The 19318-nt window shown below is 30.6% G+C and overlaps 1 protein-coding gene across 4 annotated transcripts in view; it reads right to left on the bottom strand.

Annotated features, from left to right (window-relative positions):
* Positions 1-6390: 6390 nt before the first annotated feature.
* The window catches only part of LOC140452434 (forkhead box protein P1-like), a 426859-nt gene continuing 413931 nt past the window's right edge, over positions 6391-19318 (bottom strand). For all 4 annotated transcript variants that reach the window (XM_072546691.1, XM_072546693.1, XM_072546692.1 and 1 more), the window contains 3 exons: positions 11377-11452; positions 11214-11326; positions 6391-10948 (listed from right to left, as the gene is read on the bottom strand). In XM_072546691.1, the coding sequence (XP_072402792.1) occupies positions 10729-10948; positions 11214-11326; positions 11377-11452 (409 nt within the window). In that variant the 3' untranslated portion in view covers positions 6391-10728. The remainder of the gene's footprint in view (positions 10949-11213; positions 11327-11376; positions 11453-19318) is intronic.

Below are 19318 nucleotides of genomic sequence, written 5' to 3'. Positions count from 1 at the left end.
TTCACTAATGATTGTGAAATAAGTGACTAATTTTATCAGAAAAATGGTAAATCTGGCAACATTGCAAGCATCAAATTTGAAATCTTCATATTAAAGAATAGATGTATCCTTACTAAGACAGTAAGAATGGAATAAACACAAAAATGTCGAAAAGATTCAAAGGTAAGATAATATTTTTCTATAATAGTGTTCCTGCTGGTTTTAAACAACCCAGTAGCGTTTAATGTGAACAATAATCGTATTGAATATCTATAAAATTTAAAGTATTGTCAAACCTAAGCACCGAGGTACGTAAATAAAATCTAATTTGTACGAAAACTTAGTAGGTATGCGAAACCTGTAGTATGCGTTTTTCATAGATTTGCAATACGTTTACCTAAATGATTATCTAAATTATAATAAAATGTTACATATAACTCCTCAAGAATGCAATTATTGCAGTTAGAGCAGGATGTGTCGAGTTTTTAAAGTCAACAGAAGAAGAATATTAGAATACAAAGAAAGAACTGATAAGTAGTTAGAAATAGTTTATTACTGGTATGACTCGAGATGAAAAGTATAGAAAACAGTTAATAGGGAGGTTTAAATATTGAACATAATTAATTCACACTGTTTGCCTGTCAAAGCATGTCTATGATTGAATGAAGTTGGTAATCCTCTCTAACTCTTTGAGTTAATATTAAAAGATAAAATTAAAACCTGGTGTACTGTCTTACCAATAATACCTTTTAGTTATATGTTTTGATCAATTTTGGTATAATTTAGATAGCTTATGTACCAAATAAATGAGTATTGATAGTGAGTACGGGTTTTCGGAAATACGATCTTATGCTTATTTAACTTTTAGGCTGTATTCTACAAGAAAATACCTCTTCATAAGTCAAATTGTATTTAAAATAAGGACCTATATTACCCAGCTTTTCACGTCTACTGCTGAACACCAAAGCTCTCAGCATCAGCAGTTCCTGGAGTAGGCTTCCAAAAAACTCAACTGGTACAAAATCGGGATAAATGTGAAGTTTAATGAACTTTTACAGGCAACAAAAGTAGTAGGATTGCAAATAAACAAATTATATAATAATCTTGGTCATCGGATGATCAATAAAATTAGTAAACAACACCACAGGAGATACACAATATAAATATCTTGGAAATGACTCAAAAATCACCAGAGAAAGGTATACAATCGATGCGTGATTCCAGTTATAGCATATGGATTCGAAACACTAACGCTCAGAAGAATCGCACAGAGGAAAATGGAAAACTGAAAAACTGTTGCATCAGCTAGATATATACGTGCCCACCGCCCATCAACATAAGTTACCTCGGCGATCGGAAAATGCCCAGTAGGAAGTGCTTACGTAGAAACAGGTTAACTTAGAAGTTAAATGGGTAGAAGCTAAGTTGTTAATCTGGGATTTTATAGTAATGAATTGAATCTTAATTCAAAAAAGTCACAATGAAGTAAACATCAAAAAATCATTTTAAAATATCTGACAAACCGACAAACACTGAAAACTTTTGTCTTCAACACTTTCACAAAATTTATTATAATTTATTATCACCACAACTGTTTCGGAAATAGTATTTAACTGAATACGTTGCCGAGGGAAGAGTTTTGTTTCAAGTTCGTCCTTCAGAATTATATCTGTATTTTTTAATTTACATAGATTCTAATAAAGATGACCTAAAGCCTTTATTTTGAATGTAAAGAATTTGAAATTGGTCATTAAAAGAATGATTATGGTCTAGAAGGTAAAGTACATACATAGAACCTGTTTTTCTATCATTGAAAGCCCTTTTGTGTTCTACTGTACGTTTGTTAAAATTTCTAGCAGTTTGTCCGATGTAAGTTTTTCGGCAGTCGTAACATTTAATTTTGTATCACTGTGTAAGTACTTTTTCTTTTGACGATGATAAATTACAATAAATTTTGTGGAAGTGTTGAAAACAAAAGTTATCAGTGTCTTATTGTTAAATAAAATCAATTTCCGTCAAGTTGCGGTCGAACCCATTACGTATTTTAATATTAGTGGAAAAATGAACAGATCTTGAGTTAATGGAAATAAAAAACATTGTTCTTCTTAAAGTGCTCCTCAATGGACGTTGGCTACTACAATTGCAAACTCTTCCCTGTCTTCTGTTGTTCTGATTAGCTGATCAAAATTTAAAAAACATTAGAGAAAGTATTCTTAAAAGATTAGCCAAGAAATCTTAACACTCAGAATCGAGTTCAAACTCTAAGATTTCAATTGAGAGATGAGAAAAGAATAAAATATGTTGAGACTAAATAAATTTTTTTGTGCGTTTAGTTGTTATAAAAATTCTATAGAGCGTTTCACGTTAAGAAAATAACATTGCGGAGATAGGGCCATGTATTTCTTATGGACGATAGAAGCGCAGCGATGCCACGATGAACACAAGCACGATTCAGGGTTGTATAATTATTTGTATTTTCGTTTTCACAGACATGAATTAAATTAATGTTTTTTAACGTAATTGACCAAAAGTGCCCATTCGAAACAAGAGATGAAAAGTAGGGAAAATGATTTTAATTAAATAAATAGTATGTATTTACAAAAGATAATTTTATTTTATCTTATTTTAATTATAGTAACGATAGTTTATTTGTTTTTCGGTAAGAATATCATATACCATGAATCATTAAAATCAGTAGAAAATATTGCTTAGTTAAATCATGCACTTTGCCGGCTATTAAAGATTTAAAAGCAAAAAACGGACCGCTTGAAATGCATATATCTAATTACTAATTGCAACTTAAAATAATACAGTGTACGTATTTCAGCGATTTTATGTCGTTCTCTGAGACTACATAATGATAATAAGGTTTTTTGTGGTTCTTCAGTTGTTATTCTGACTTTACAGTTAAATGTTAATTGAAAATGGAAATTCGAAAAATATATCGACAATCTAGTAAACCGCATGCCTGAGAGTTTTGGCAACACTGATCTCCATAAGCCTAATGTTATTTTCTTAACACGTGGAACGCTGTATAGGCCAAATTTGCTGGAAATAAAGTATTATCAATAGCTTATAAATAACCAGAGACCAAAATAAGGAAAATCGAGGAACTTATATTAAATTAACCAAATTGACAACGATTTATCATTATTAAGAAACAAAAATGATTTGCTAAATAATTTAGTGAATAAGATTGGTATTTGTTAGGTCAAAATTTTGTTCTAATGCAGCCTAAAGGTTAAGTGGTGACCGTGTTAAGTACAAGTGTTAATAATAGCCTTTTCGAGTCTTTATGAAATTAGCTACTGTAATAATAATGAAATGTATTATCTATACTATTTTATACACTGATATATGATTTTTATTTTAGGTAATGATATGGAATTTAATATTTGCAGTAAAGATAGATTACAATAGCGCAGATGCTTAACGAGAAAATTTACAAATATTGCTTATATAACATCACTATATGAGCGTAATGGAACCTTCACAAAGTGGCGCAACTAACCTAATAACATATTTAAAACTTACATAAATCAAAAATTGGATTAACATAAATGGAATATTTATGGATTAAAAAGTGAACGAACAAAAAACGGGACCACGACTACGATGTCGGTGTGAATGCCATTATGTGCTCGCAAATGCATGCGAAGACATTTTGTGATCACTAGACTTCGGCAAATATGCATATTGCATATTTTGCATATTGTGCATATTTTATGCAAATATTTCATATTTTGGCATATTTGTATAAAAGTTTGCATAAAGTGCATAAAAGTTCAGATTTTTATACTGTATTTGAAAATTTTTAAACATACCAATTTATTTCAATTCTTGTATAAAATTTTGTAGTCATTTTAATCAAGAAATGATCTAAGTACGTAATCTCTACAGGTACAAAACATTTACAATTTCAAAGAAGATCAATTTAAGTAGCCCTCAACATTCTTAGAAAGTCTCGGTCACTGAGGCATTCAGTTATTGGATAATCGCTAAGGGTTCGCTCATTTGCATTTTATGATCTAATCCCCAAATCTATCTACAATTTATTGTATCTTAACAGCAGGTAAACGGCTAATAGTTTTGTTCCTAATTTAGGGATTTTCCAAAATCTCCCAGTTTATTGAATTAGGTAGCTAAACATTTCTAATTTGATGCTCAGATTTGTAAATCATTTTTGTTTTGATATTCAAAGCGTAAACACTCGTTGTGCGTAACAAAAAGGAAGATTGTGATTTTATAATGCCTAAAACAACCAGTGCTTCAACTTGGATTAAACCTTATAAAGAGCTGTCTATGGATATGGGAAAAATCTACTGTTCAGTCTGTGGCAAAATTGTAAGTATCTAATATTTTCTATTAAATATCTAATATTTCATACATACAGGGTGTTTCCAAATGACACTTACAACGTTTGACTGTAGATACTTCTCGAAAAATTGAACAAAACGATATAGTTAATGAGGGGTCAAACTTATTTACTTTTCGAGATACAGGGTGTTAAAATTAAAAAAAATTAAATTCTTTTAGTTAATAACAACAATAACTTTAAAACCAATAAACGTATTTACTTGAAATTTAGTACTCGTAGGTTGTTTTTAAATGAAAAATAGCTTCCTTTAGTGAGAAAAAATTGTCCATGGTACAATACAATGGTGTGTATTTAGAAACATTTTTCACCTTTACTTTTTTTTATGAAGTCAGCTATTCTAAAACACAATTATTTTTATTGTAATTGCATTAACAAAAAAAAAACTTTTGTTGAATTTTAAAATAAGTTATATGATGTACTAATGGTTAGTAACAAAAACTAATTTGTGGATTAATACTGCATTTAAAACACTTAGCGAGTGTTTTTTTTTCCAAACCAGTTATTTGATTAACCAAAAACACCTTGTATATTTTTATATTTTAAAGGTTGGGTTAAAATAAAGGTTTTTATTTTTATTTATAGATAGCATGTGAGAAGAAATTTCAGATAGACCAACATGTGAGAACTGCTTCACACATTGCAAAAAAAGGAAAAGTAGGAGGAAAACATCAAACTTCAATGGCTAAATGTTTCCAATCTACTTCAAAAAAATTAGATGAGCAAGAAACTTTTAATGAAGACTTGTGTCGCGCATTAGTGTCTGCAAACATACCGCTTTAAAAATTAGCAAATGTAAATTTTAGTTCGTTTCTAAAAAAATATTGCAAACTTAATGTTCCAAGTGATCGGTCTCTAAGAAGAAATAATGTGAACGGGCTATACTCGTCGGTGTTAATTAATATTAAGGAAGAAATTGCAGATAATTATTTTTACATATCTGTAGATGAAACCACTGATTCCTCAGGAAAGTATATTGCTCATTTATTGATTGGTGTTCTTAAAGAAGATACCTTACCAAAATCTCATCTTATTTCATGCCAGCAACTTGAGAAAACAAATGCTTTAACAATTTCGCGTTTTATACAAGAAACATTAGCAACTTTTTTTCTTCCGACAACTATTCCTTCTAATAAATTACTGCTTATTTTATCGGATGCTGCTCCTTATATGGTGAAAGCAGGACAAAATTTAAAAATATTTTTCCCAGATTTAATACATGTTACTTGTGTAGCGCATGGATTAAACAGAGTTGCAGAGGAAATACGAAAAAAGTTTCCTCTTGTAAATACCATGATATCCAGTGTCAAAAAAGTATTTCTTAAATCTCCTATAAGAATTCAACTTTATAAAGAAATGCTACCTAACATTCCTCTTCCACCACAACCTATTTTAACGCGATGGGGAACATCCTTAGAAGCAGCTAATTTTTATGCAGATCATTTTGTTAAAATAAAGAACATAATTGATACGTTAACAGATGAAAGTTCCCAATCTCTTTTGGATTCTAAACAAACTTTTCAGAGTAACTTGCTTCAACAAGAACTTTCATTTATAAAATCAAATTTTAGTTTTGTTCAAAAAACAATTACTCAGTTAGAATCACCAAAACTGTCATTGTTCGAAAGTACAGCATTAATAAAAGAATTTGCGTCATGTTGTCGGAACGTTAGAGGTAATATTGGAAAAGATATTTTAAAAAAATTTGAAGCTACTATGGAAAAAAATAAAGGTTACCATATTCTTTCTGAAGTAGTCAGTGTTCTAGCTGGAAATATTTCGGAAACAATTAATTTAGAACCAAATGTTTTGGTTAGTTTGAAAAATGCTCCCGTTACATCAGTTGATGTTGAACGAAGTTTTTCCATATATAAATATATGTACTCAGACAGAAGCCACAAGTTTTTGTTAGAAAATTTTGAACACCACTTGGTCATTTATTGTTACCATAATTCTAAATAAGTTTATTCATACTTAAAAATGATGTAGTTACTTAAAATAAATGTAAATCTTAATGAATAGTAGGAAATATTTAGTTATGTACACTTTTTTTTTAAATAAAATTGTTACTATTTTACGATTTTTTTATTTATTTGTATGCATATTTTGTAAAATATTTGCATATTTTCGGGTAAACACGTGCATATTTATGCGCATATTTTCTACATTTTTATTTGCATATTTGCCGAAGTCTAGTGATCACACACAACATGACCAAGCGCAAGTTTGAACGCAGCTGTGTTAAGTCGACTCACCATGATTTTCTTTGAAACACGAAAATTAAAATTTCGGCGGAAATTTCTACGCAAGTTAAAATATATTTTTTCGGATCGAAAATTCAGATTTCAGTGTTTTGTACTAATAAAAAATGTCTACATATACTTGTTTGCTATTTTTAGGTTATTAAAAAGAAAAATATTAATATTTACTAATTATATCAGTGAAATAATCACTTGAGACACATTTGATTTCTACCGTCATCGCAGTTGTGGCTATCGTGTATATGAGATCTCACTTTGAAATATTTCCGAACTTATATTTTTGTGGTACTTTTACTTTTCTATGGCATAATGATATTAAGTAACACAAATTGAACTAACTTGATATGAACTGTTAGTACCTCAGTCCATGTATGAAAAAATCATCGATTTTATGTAAAAATATTATACAAGTTTTTAAAGGTTATAAAAGGTATATGAGGAATAGCTGAAGACAAATCCTTAAAGACTTACAGCTCATTTTTTTGTTTTTTTTTAACATAAAAATGATAAAAAATGAAAAAAACAGTTTTTGCCTACAAAACGTTTTAGAGAAAAATGGTGCAAATAACAATTGTAGATTTTAAAGAAGTTTTTTAATTTGTGCGTTTCTAAATTAAAATACATAAACAATTGACCGAGATAATAACTTTGCTTTTTGAATAATGACATGTAATATAACTACTTAAAATTATGACAATTAATGAGTTATTGAAGTGTGCTAAATCTCAGCTAGATCGACCAAACAGTAGGTAAGTGATTCAATTTGTTTATCCCGGAGAGCGATTATTTAAACAACTGTACTTGCCCGAACAGTGACTCTATAGGTATTTAGCAGACCGCAGTTGATTGTTTAAGGTTTCAATATTAAGATATATCAAATAAATTTCAACATTTTATCAAAATGGTTATTAAAAAAACCGTTTCAAAAAGGGCTGACTTTTTAGCTTATAAACAATTGTGATCACTTTGATATTTTTTATATCACTCTAAGATGGTGAAAAAACTAAATTAAAAAAAAGTGCAAAAAACAAAGTTATTACCATTTATAAGTTACTGCAAAAATAAGGGTTTTTTGCAATTACCTCGGTCAATTTTTAATGTACTTTAATTTAGAAATTCGCTAATTAAAGAACTTTTTAAGATCTAAAACTCATTTTGCTCTGAAATATATAAGAAACATTTTATAAATAAAAATGATTTATTCACCTTTTATGGTTGTTTAAAAAAAATAAAATCAGCAGTACGTCCTCAAGGATTTGTCATCAACTATCCCTCATATACCTTTTACAACCTTCAAAAATCTGTATAAGATTTTGCAGCTGTTTTTTTCTTTACTGGCCTATAGCCCAAAGTAGCTTGACCGACGGTATGTATTCGGTCGCTCTACCAATCCGATATAAGCTAGATTGGGAGGGCTATAAATTAATAAAATGTAAGTAGTTTATTCAAGCTACGCCACTGTTTAAACACAAACAACATGAGCTTCTCATGTACTATGGCATTATCTTCGCACACTTTTCATTTCTACGCACACATAGCAAATGATATGCTAATTTAGAACGGTGCGAATTTTTACGAATTTTCAAAACTCCGATCACAGTAGAAATACTGATTATTTGTACAATAAAAACTGGTATGTTACCAGGCCTAGTACATTGAAGTTATTTGTAAAACCTTTATGAAGTGTACTTTAAAATTTATTGGTTAACATTGGGAGTATGAATGGTGTCAGAATATAGTATCTAGGCTCCATATTCGTTGTAGAGGGTGTTATAATTTCACATATATAACAAAAGTCATTGAACACGTTTTTGTTCGCACCGTATGGACACTCAAGACAAAAATATTAAAACGACGTTCGATGTAAGAAGAATGATTGAATAAAATGGAGTTTGGAAAGTTGTGCTGAGCAAAAATATTAGGTAAAAGGCCATTGATGTCAAACGACACCACATTCACAAATCCAACCAACTCAACAAGATGAGGGTCTTTAGATCCATTATTAATAAATTGTTTTATATTTTTTTATATCTTAATATGCCAGTAATTAACACTAGGAGGAGAATATACATAAGATACCTTCTTCGTCGAAAAACGACTCTTTTATAAACGTCAGGTTACAATTTCAGACACTCACCTTAAGTTTATGGTGCTGCTCTCACAGATAAATTCTTGGCGTGAGTATGTAGAAAAAAATGTTGGTGAATCCTTATGTCTCAAGAAATAGAAAGTTTTGTTAAATATCGCTTATTGCTAGATTCCGACTTAAAAAAATCACAGCAATGAAAAACTAAATATAGACCAGTGAAAGATGCAAAAACGACAGGGCAACTAAAACAAGATATCAAAGTTGGCAGAGCAAATGAGCAAGGCATCAACAACAATCTAGAGATGTCAAAGCGTATTTTCATTAAAAGGTGAGAATCAAGTTTCGGACCAATTAGGGATTAATGTCGTGCGCTGACGCGGTTAGTTATTCGTTTACAGCTTTTAATTATACGATTTTCGGACATTTCTTACTGTTTCTAACCTCATAACACAAACATTTCTAATTACTATTTAAATGGGAATAAGCCACAATTAAAGGTTAAAGTACGTTTATTGACGTTTCAATTTCCACTTCGGAAATCGTTCTCAAAATACAAACATTAGTAAATTTATTTAAATATCATAATCCAAGTCAAAATAAAGGATGCAAGATGTGTGAGGTCTGCGGAGAATGGAAGCCAAATAATGATCTTTATGGATTTAAATTTCTATGTATACATGAGCATGAAAACATTATTGAGTACATAAGATTATGTGTGTATATTTGGTTATAGAACAGTCATCTCTTGACTAAATACCGTATGTATATTCTGCTTCTATACATCATGCTTACTGACATAACGCGACGTGACAGGTGACGTAAAAGCTATTATGTTGGAATTGAGCTTGACAGCATTGTGATCACAATGTGGAGTTCTGGAAATTATCTATATGGAGTACGACTAGGACGTAAACATACTAAATGTGATTGATATTTTTTTTTATTTTTATAAATAAATAATTAGAATTATTTTGCTACTAGAGGTACCAAAATAAAAAACTTGGGGACTAAGTTGGTAGTAAGTGATGATCATCTTTTTTAATTTTAAGGAAATATTAAATTATTTTCTGTCTAAATGTGAGATCATTTTGTACTTTTGTATAGGAATATTGAGGAAAAACATATTGATGTCAAATAATGATTTTTCGCATATATGTATATAAAATAACACAGTGCTACTGCTGATTTTATAGTAAATTTAGGTCGTACTCCAAACAAGAGGTAAAATAAAAAAAATAGCTACAAAGAGCTACACTTTTTTGAAAGTCGTTGAAATAACAGATTTAATTATAAATCGGTAAAAATAAAGAAGAAACGATAAAAGAGATATAAAAACTGACACAAACGATTTTATGCACATGGGATGATATCTATCTAATTTTTCCCAAATAATATATGGCAAAATTAAAATTTAAGTTAAAAATTAATATTGAAAATACCTAACACTAAGTAGTTTATCTACTTTTTTGATTCTATTATGGCAAATATATTTACATATTTTATTTTGGCATTTTCTTGTATATTACTTATTGCTTTTTTATACATACTAGAAAGATTTTAAACATAACAAGACGAAATTATTTAAGTCAAAAATAAAGGAGACCTTGGATATACGTAAAAAATACATTTAAGTTGTTTACCTAGAGGAATTAAAAAATAGTGTTCGGTTTTTGAAAATTCGCTCAAGATTTTAGGAGAATATCATAAAAACTAACACTAAATATGTTAAAAATAATCTTTGGCTTAGCCAAAAAAAGTCCATCGCGTAACAAATAACCCTGTATTAATAAAAAATCAAGATCTTTTTCTGATGATACAACACTCGACAAATTTGTCTAAACGATAACAATACCCATAACACTCTCATCCATTTTAAACATATTTTCTATATGTACATACACTAACACACAAATATACAAAGTTTAAGCCATTCTTCAAATCTTCACCTATTTTACCAATATAGTTCTCGTTCATTAACGAAGAAAAGTTCTAAAGAATTCGAGTGAGTTGAACACTTTATATCACTATTGGTCGACAATGTTCGACTCCGTATGATCTGAAGCTATTGTGAGATCTTCTGCTACATTTTCCGACTGCTCCTGATCCAAGTCTTCGTATTCAGAGAGCATTTCACGCTTTATGACATGATGCATTTCATGATCACGGTCACGGTCACGATCGCTCCTCATGTGATGCTCTTGGGTCAACTCTTGTTTTACGTGAAGTCCACCGTTCATGGGAGACCTAAGGATAATCAAATAATAAATATAAAGAAACTCCAGCAGTATACAGCACTTTTATCGATGTTATTAAAATAATGTAATGGGAATAACATAAACTTTCTTTTAATAAATTATTCTATTCGTAAGAAAGTATTAGGTTGTAAAAATAAATTGAAATAATTATTTAATTTAAAACATAAAATAATTAACCAAAATATATTTATGCATATTTATTTAAAAACAATAAATTATCTTCTTTAAATAAGGAAATCACAAAGTAAGCTTACCTGATTAAATGATCATGTGGTGGCGACTCAGACCTATCTCTCGTTCGATTAACCAGCAATGAAGAATTCAAAAACGACAGGTTATTTTCTTCCATCAAAGAAGCCTGCATGAACTTTATAAAACAAGTTAAAACATTGCAATATGTAGCATATAAAAACATACCTGAACGTTAGAGGGTAGATGATCTCCGTACATCGTTGGGCTATGATTCATTGTTGGACTTTTTGAAGTGGCACCCCTGTACATGAAAAATACATAAATAATTTTGTTCTATGGGCTACAATTGTTTAAAAACATTTAGACGTTAAAAAGATACCAAGATAAACAAGAAAGCAGAAAAAATGTAAAAAAGAGGTAAAAGATAACATACCAAAGTCGTGAATTCCAATGATTGTGATATCGAGAGAGCAATAGGTTAAAAACTACAAAATTCATAAAAGATCGTTATTTATATCCTTTACGCCATCATGAATTTTTTTATAGATTTCCATTGACAATAACACAAATATTATTTTATATTTACCAAAAATTAACAACTAGAATTTTTTTAAAAAATTACCAAATGTTTTTTATTTCACTATTTCTAGATTGATAGTAAATATACAAATATACATTTGCCTGACTTTTTACTTGATGAAAATCCATTATTACATACTATATTTTTGAAAAATTGTTATTGTATTTACTTTTAAATAACATGTTTCATCACACTGTGACTCTTTTAGGCGTTAATCCATAATTTGTTAAAACTGAAAGGTGATGGGATAATTTATAATACGAATTTAAAAAGAAGACATATTAAATAACGTTTACAATAAGAAAAGAGTTATTGGTGAGTATATTAATATTATGAAAATTAATGATGGGGTAGCAACTAGTTAGGGCAGATGTGGGAGAGACTGACAAAGTTCATGTGAAGGAAAAATTGCGTCAAGGTTTATAGGCTATTGATTATGTTAAAAAAAATAGAGCTAAGAGGAACTACAACTTTAATTTATTATTTTATGTGGTTAATGTACCCCCAAATACGAAAAAACCATTTAATGGGGTGCTTTTTTGAGAAAGGCGTGAATTTGTTTCTATGCACTAGGGTGCATTTGAGTGAATTCTATGCAGATTTCGTACATACATACATTGTTTACAATTAAATTTTTTCCATGAGGGTATAGGTATAGGCACTGCTTTACAGAGAAAAAACTTTTGTCCCTCGTGGAAAAAAGAATGGGGCATAAAAGAAAAATCGCTTGTGTTCCTGTTTTTATTGCTTCCTTTTTTGAATTTTTGCCAAAAAACAATATTTTTAACTTTAAAAGGTAACATTTCGATAGGAAATTTAATTTTGAACATCTATTCTGCTGATTTATATGTACGAAAACTGCATAGAATTAACCCCAATGCAATCTAAAGCATAGTGATAAATTTACCCCTTTCGCAAAAATGCACCCTTTTAAGTGATAATTAAAGGGGACATTTGTTTCATGTGTTTTTAAAAGCTCTACAATAAAGATGGCTTTTAGTGAAAAGAGAGAGTTACTGGTTTAGTAATGAGGGGCTACGGCGATAGAAAAAGATCTTACAGTAAAGTCGCCAACTGGTTCATCTATACTACAAAAAATAATATACGTACAAAAAATTGTAGTAGTTTGAGAAATTTGACGAGTAAAAGATGGCATTTGAAGAGGTAGACCAAAAACTGTTATAAATGACAATAAAACTTCAGATTTAATGCAGAGTTCTGTTGAAGATCTACATACATTCTCTGCGTGTATTACATAAGAATTCATTTAAAACTTACAAAATCCAGTTGTTGCAATAAACTAAATGAAGACGACTAAGGCCCTAGATTACAGTTTGGTGAGGTAATGATGAATAAAGTTTTATTTACGGGAACTTCTTACAGGATAAGTTTTTCCGACGAAGCAATATTTACACTGTGTGGAGTGTGTGGGAATGTAAATCGCCAAATTTTAAAGTATTGGAGTGACAATAATTATAATATGCTACTTAGGAATGAAATTGTACCTGCCCTGAACAAGAGTGTGGAGCCAAATTTCATGAGATATGGTTTCAGCAAGACGGAGCTCCAGCTCATTTTACTATAAATGTTCGGCGTTATTTAGATCAGACATTTTCCGGACGATGGAAGAATTGGCAGATGTGGCGAATTGAATAAGCAATGTTCTATTACGAGAGAATCAATAACAATTAAATCAATATCGACTATATTTCCTTCGATAACCCTGGTAAGATAAATGAAGTTTAACTCATAGGTGCAAACAATAATCAAATTTAAAATGGTTGCAATAAACAACCAAAACATTGTAAAGGTTAATATAAAACTAGGGTTGGATTTACCGGTACCTTCAATGTGGTCTTACACTATTTTACCACAACGAACGAGCGAATTTGTAGATGTATGTGTGTGGGTCTCTAGATGCGGCTGGTGCATCTTAACGACTCTCTCGCTCTCGATCTCGAAAATACAGTTTTTGGCCGATGCTATAGGAATCGAATTTGCACAACCATATTTGAATTTAAACAGTAGATTAGGTAGTATTGAATGGCCTCCTCGTTCATCCGATTTGAATCCTAAACATTATGATTATTTAGGATACTTGAGGTTATCGATGAATCCATATTAATTTCTAGACAAACATGGAGAAATATTATAGAAGTATTCTATCATCGTTTAGGATGCTGTCAGTTTAACAACAGAGGACATTTTGAACAATTGATTAGGTAGACATTAATTTAGCAATGTAGTAAACTTTTGAAGACTCTTAGCTAGCTATATCGATGTTTTTTTATAATTCGAATCATCCATTTAAGAGATAATTGAGTGTTTCCAGACTTTTGGTCCACTCTGTATATATTTAAACGCTAGACTGAAATCAACATAAAAGCTTTTCTAATTATGGTATTAATATGGTAGTATTCTGAAAAAAAAACAAGTTGAATACATGCTCAGGTGTGATGTTCTATTCTTATTTGCATCGCAGACAGACTAATTTCTCCTTTAGTAATATAAAGGCCTTCAGATATAAAACGATCCAATATGAACCTAATTGGAACTACTTATTGATTAAATATAAGCTAGTAGAAAAAAATGTAAAAAGTGATCTATAACAACTGTTCCTGTTTTAAAAATTACCTGGCTCTCCTTCCACCTAGAGGTATGGTTTCTGACTGACTGACTGTTTAAGTTAAAAATAAACGAAAAGAGAATTAAAAAGTATTTAACAGGAACGTTTACTGTGAATTAGTGTGAGAAAAACGTGCGACATTGAGAATTTGAAAAAATGTTAAAAAGTTAAAAAAAAAGAAGAAAAATGTAGTGAACTGTTTCGATTTAATTAATTTAAAATACTTAAATTTTGATTTTTTAAATACGTGTCTTGAACATTAGAGTTAAAGATATCAGTTTTGTTGGTCACTGCTTCACTACATTCTTCATAGGTAAAGATGAATAAATTTAAACAATATTATAGCTACTTTTACCTGGTTTTACCTTACCATTTTTACCTCATAAAGTTCTTAGGTTGAGAGTCACATTCATTCAAAGCATGCTTTTCATATGTGTATCATTTTTAAAACCAATGTTTGCAAAAAATGTTGGTTTTTTTTATATAAAATAAGGTTTAACGAACTAAGTCAGTGTTTATTTATTATCATTTAGTTTTTCTTTAGAAAAGTCCGCTTTCTAATTACTAATAATCTAGAATTAAGATTGAAAATCTACATAAAAAAAACGCCTAAACCACTAGAACATTGATACGTTTAAGACAATAAAATTTAATTTGATATTATTTAATTGCTTATGAGATTAGAAACTTCTAATTTGAAGTTGTAATAAATCATATCTCTGGAAGAATGTCTTCATATCAATGTTGCTAAGTGCGAATCTGATGTTACTTTCGCGGAAAATGGTTACTTCTGGAGATATCGACAAAAAGTTTAAAATCTGCAGGAACATACATGATGTGGCTTCTTGCTACCGAGGTCTTTACAACCAAAACACAAAAATGATAAGGTTTGAGATGCGAGCGAGCGTGAGGATGAGATTTGGTAGGTTTTGGTTAGTTTCGTTTTGGATAGGGTAGGTTCGATTAGATTAGGTTAGATGATGTTTGGTTGGGGTAGGTTAGAAAAAAAGGAATTAAGACGATACCATTCATTTTTATCGCAGCTTAATTTTTATGTTCTCACACCGAAGCATGTTGAGTCTTGATACCCGAAATCTCGGTATCCAAAAACCAGGTCACAAAATTTATTTTAAATTTGTAAGCAGCGTCAAGCGTTATGGGTTGTGAATCATGAGCAAGAACCACACTCATGGTGACACGAATCTTAATAATTTGACGACTGTGTTAATGCCTCGCTCGTGAAGAGAATATACACGACAAATATTTGCTTCAGTGGCGAGTATGCAGTGCTTGGTGGTAAAAGCATGTCATGGCAAGTTATGTGTGAAGTGATAGCGAACAGGATTTCACAATTTTGCAAGAAAAATAAATAAGGACTATTTAAGGTTTACAAAAGAGTAAATTCTACAAAGAAGTCATACTACTTTAATTAAATATATCTCCAAGTACCCCTACAATTATAAAAATTTGGTTAGAATGTCAAAACACCATTTTCAATATTTATTGGTACTTCTTTTTCTTCTTCTTTTTATGTAGACATGACTCTGTCTGTTTTTCAATGTACCTCCAGTAAGTTGTAGTTCTAACGTTTTTGTGATCTTCCTACTGACCGTCTTCCTATTGGGGAACCGTCTCTCGTTGCCTTTACTACTCTATTTGTTATCATTCCGCTTATATGATCGTTCCATTCTGTTGTTTTTGTCTCTGCTGTTTCTTTTTGTAGTCTCTCTATCAGGTCGTGTTTCTGCCTTGTATGTCATTATTGGTCTGATCTGATATGATTCTGTCTTTCATTTCTTTCCCGATATTTTTATTTCTCCATATTGTTTCATTCAGGCAATCTGCTACTCTATTCACTTGATCTTCCACTTTTGTTTCGAGCTTTGCGTAGGAAAATAGTAGGATGCCTAGATATTTAAACTCCATTACTTGTTCTATTTTTTGACCTTTTAGTTCCAATTTACATTTTAGTAAATTTGCTGTTATTACCATGCATTTTGTCTTTTTGGGGGAAATTAACATGTTAAATTTTCTGGCGGTTATATTAAATTGGTGCAGCATACGTTGTAAATGATCTATACTTTGAGAGAGTAGTATTGCGTCGTCTGCGTAGCAGAATATTTTAAGTTTTATCTCCCTGTCTTATCCCATTGTCAGCTTCAATTGGGTCAGTTATTTCGTCTTTTACTTTTACTTTTATTGTGCTGTTTTGGTAGATCTTTTCGATTATTCTTAGAGATATCTCTCTTGCATACAATAAGTGGATAACGTCCTTTAATTTAACCCTGTCAAATGCCTTCTTAAGGTCCACGAAACACAGATATGCCAGTTTGTTGTATTCTAATGATTTCTCTTGCACTTGCCTCAATATAAATATAGCGTCGGTGTATGATCACCGAAAACTTGCTGTTCTTCTGCTAGTGTTATAATTTCATTAAGTTTATTTGTTATCACTTTGCTTGTTAATTTGAGTGTTTAATCAAAAATTCCTTTGTACTTTTCTGGGTCCGATTTGTCTTCCTTTTTGGAAGAGAGGTATTAGAATTATTATTGTAACTTGTTAGCCCCAAAATTAAAAAAAAACTATTAATATTAGAGAAGCTCTATCGGCCAAAATGAAATTGCAAATAATACTTCGATATTTAGCTACTGGAGAAAAGGGTTTAGATTATCCTAATCATCTAAATTTGATTGGGTTTCTTTTTATTTGCGATTTGAGAAAAACATTAATTATTCTGAACCATCCAATTTTAGGAGTATAAACTTTATCAGAAGAACACCCGGAATTCATGCTTTGCCTAATTTTTTTAGTTCCTTAAACCATGAAGTATCTCTTAAAAGTAAGAATCCATCCTTTTCTTACTTTTAATGTCCATCTATCAACTCCGTACAACAGTGTAGATATACATAGCATTTAATGGTATGCCATCGAGTTGTAAACTTAGGTCTCTATTGCAAAATAGTATTTTCTTTTTGAAGGACGTCCCCCATTTTTACTTTGTGTATTATCTTTTTTCCTTTTAATCATCTCTTCTAGGTGTATTCTCACTGTATCTCTCCAAATATCTTGTGTTGTTCCATACCCAGTACTTTATTTGTCGCTTAATTTGTTTTATTTTATTAAGTGTTGATACATTTCTGTTGAGGTGCATTCTTCGTTTATCTGCAGCCTATTCTAATATAGTGTTTGAATACTAAATTTTTGTAGAAGTTCTACTTTATACCTCATATTTGCGATTTTTTGCATGTCCTCATCTCTCTGGATATTATTCTTTTCGTCGTCTTCCCGTGTATATGAATTTCCTTAGTACTAATCTAGCACTTAGTACTAAAGTGGTTAGTTGCACATTCTGTTTGTCTGTATACTCTTACATCTTGTATTATTGTTTTGCTGGCTGTTCTTACTATTATTAAATCAATAATTGATCTTTGGTTTCTGCTACGTTCCTCTCATGTCCATATATGTATGTTTTTATGCTAAAATCTTGTTTTTGTTATGGTCAAGTCATATTCTCGACATGGTTAAAATAGTCGACTTCCATTGTCGTTTCTAATTTCGTCTTTTCCGAATCGTCCACTATATCTTCATCGTCCTTTTCTATGTGACCGTTAAAATCTCCAATTAGTAGAAAATCTTCATTTTCTCTTATCGCATTGTCATTGATTGCATATAGTCCAACAATTATTCTTGGGTATTCAAATATCTTCATCCTAATTTCCATTATTGCTTCATTTATTTGCCAGTAATCTTGTATGCATTTTATCCATTCATTCAATTCCACTTTATTCCGATTTTTATATGATCTAAGACTCTCTGGAAAATGGATTCAAAAAATAAATTGAGAAGGAGTGGCGTCAGTATATACCCCTGTCTGATTCCTTTGAGAATTTGAATATCCGATGTTGTCATATTTCCGACTTTTAAGACATTTCTCTGCTGATTGAGACTTTTTGAATCAATGCTACTCGTAGGAGTAAAATGAAAAGGAGACAAAAAGAGATAGAGACTTAGAAATGACTAACTGTTTTGAGTTCAAAAACAAAAACATTAAGGGCACAAGCAGAGAGTTGACTGCGGTCGCGGTCTTTGTCAAATTATCAATTTTATCTATTTTTTAAATTTTAATCGTCGATATCTCAAAAATTAAACGTTTTCGGCAAAAAAAAAACAATCACATTTGTACTTTCAACTTATTAAAAAAACATGAAAAAATAACCAACAAATAATGAAAGACATTTACGGATTTCCTATTTGTCTTGGCCCTACAGTATATTTAATCGGTTGTCAATATTCATTTTAGTTGCTTCAACATTAGTTAAATACCTCCTTCAGCAAATATTACGTGTAGCTCAGCTTTTACTTAATAACATTACGAAAATCTCTATTTACTTTTTGCAGTATCCGTTATCAGCTTACTTTAAAACCGTACCTGCAGGTATAAAAATAATAAAAAGTGATAGGTGGTCGTCCCTCATCAAGTAACTCAATCTGGAGCTCAGAGATCTGGCGAAAGAGAGCAAAAATGTAAACCTACGTCCAACAGAAATTGATTGAAAAAATGATACATGTATGAGTATTGCGCTAAACCAAACATTCCGGAAGCCGGGCACTCTATGTTGGTTTTTTCTATGATCTAATATTGCCTGAACACAGCCGCTTGCCTATGTTTTTCGAGCATGAGGGATTTTCATAGGCGTCGACTTTGTTGTTCTTGGAAGGGTCAACGTTTAAAAATTACAAACGACAAATTTGATGCATATATTATAGTCGGCGGTAAATATTATAAAAATATAACACGGTGTATAATGATTTATTAAGACATCAAAAATAAGATATAACAATTGATATTATTAAGTATATTTCTTTTAAGTTTTCTTTACATTTTCATTGTTCCACTAGAAACGGCCTGTCTGCAGATCTCGCGATTTCTTTTATTTATTTATTTTTTATATCTAAACCT

The sequence above is a fragment of the Diabrotica undecimpunctata genome, chromosome 10, assembly GCF_040954645.1.
Source record: "Diabrotica undecimpunctata isolate CICGRU chromosome 10, icDiaUnde3, whole genome shotgun sequence".
Taxonomy (NCBI): Eukaryota; Metazoa; Arthropoda; class Insecta; order Coleoptera; family Chrysomelidae; genus Diabrotica; species Diabrotica undecimpunctata.
This window is presented reverse-complemented; position numbering and strand designations above follow the sequence as displayed.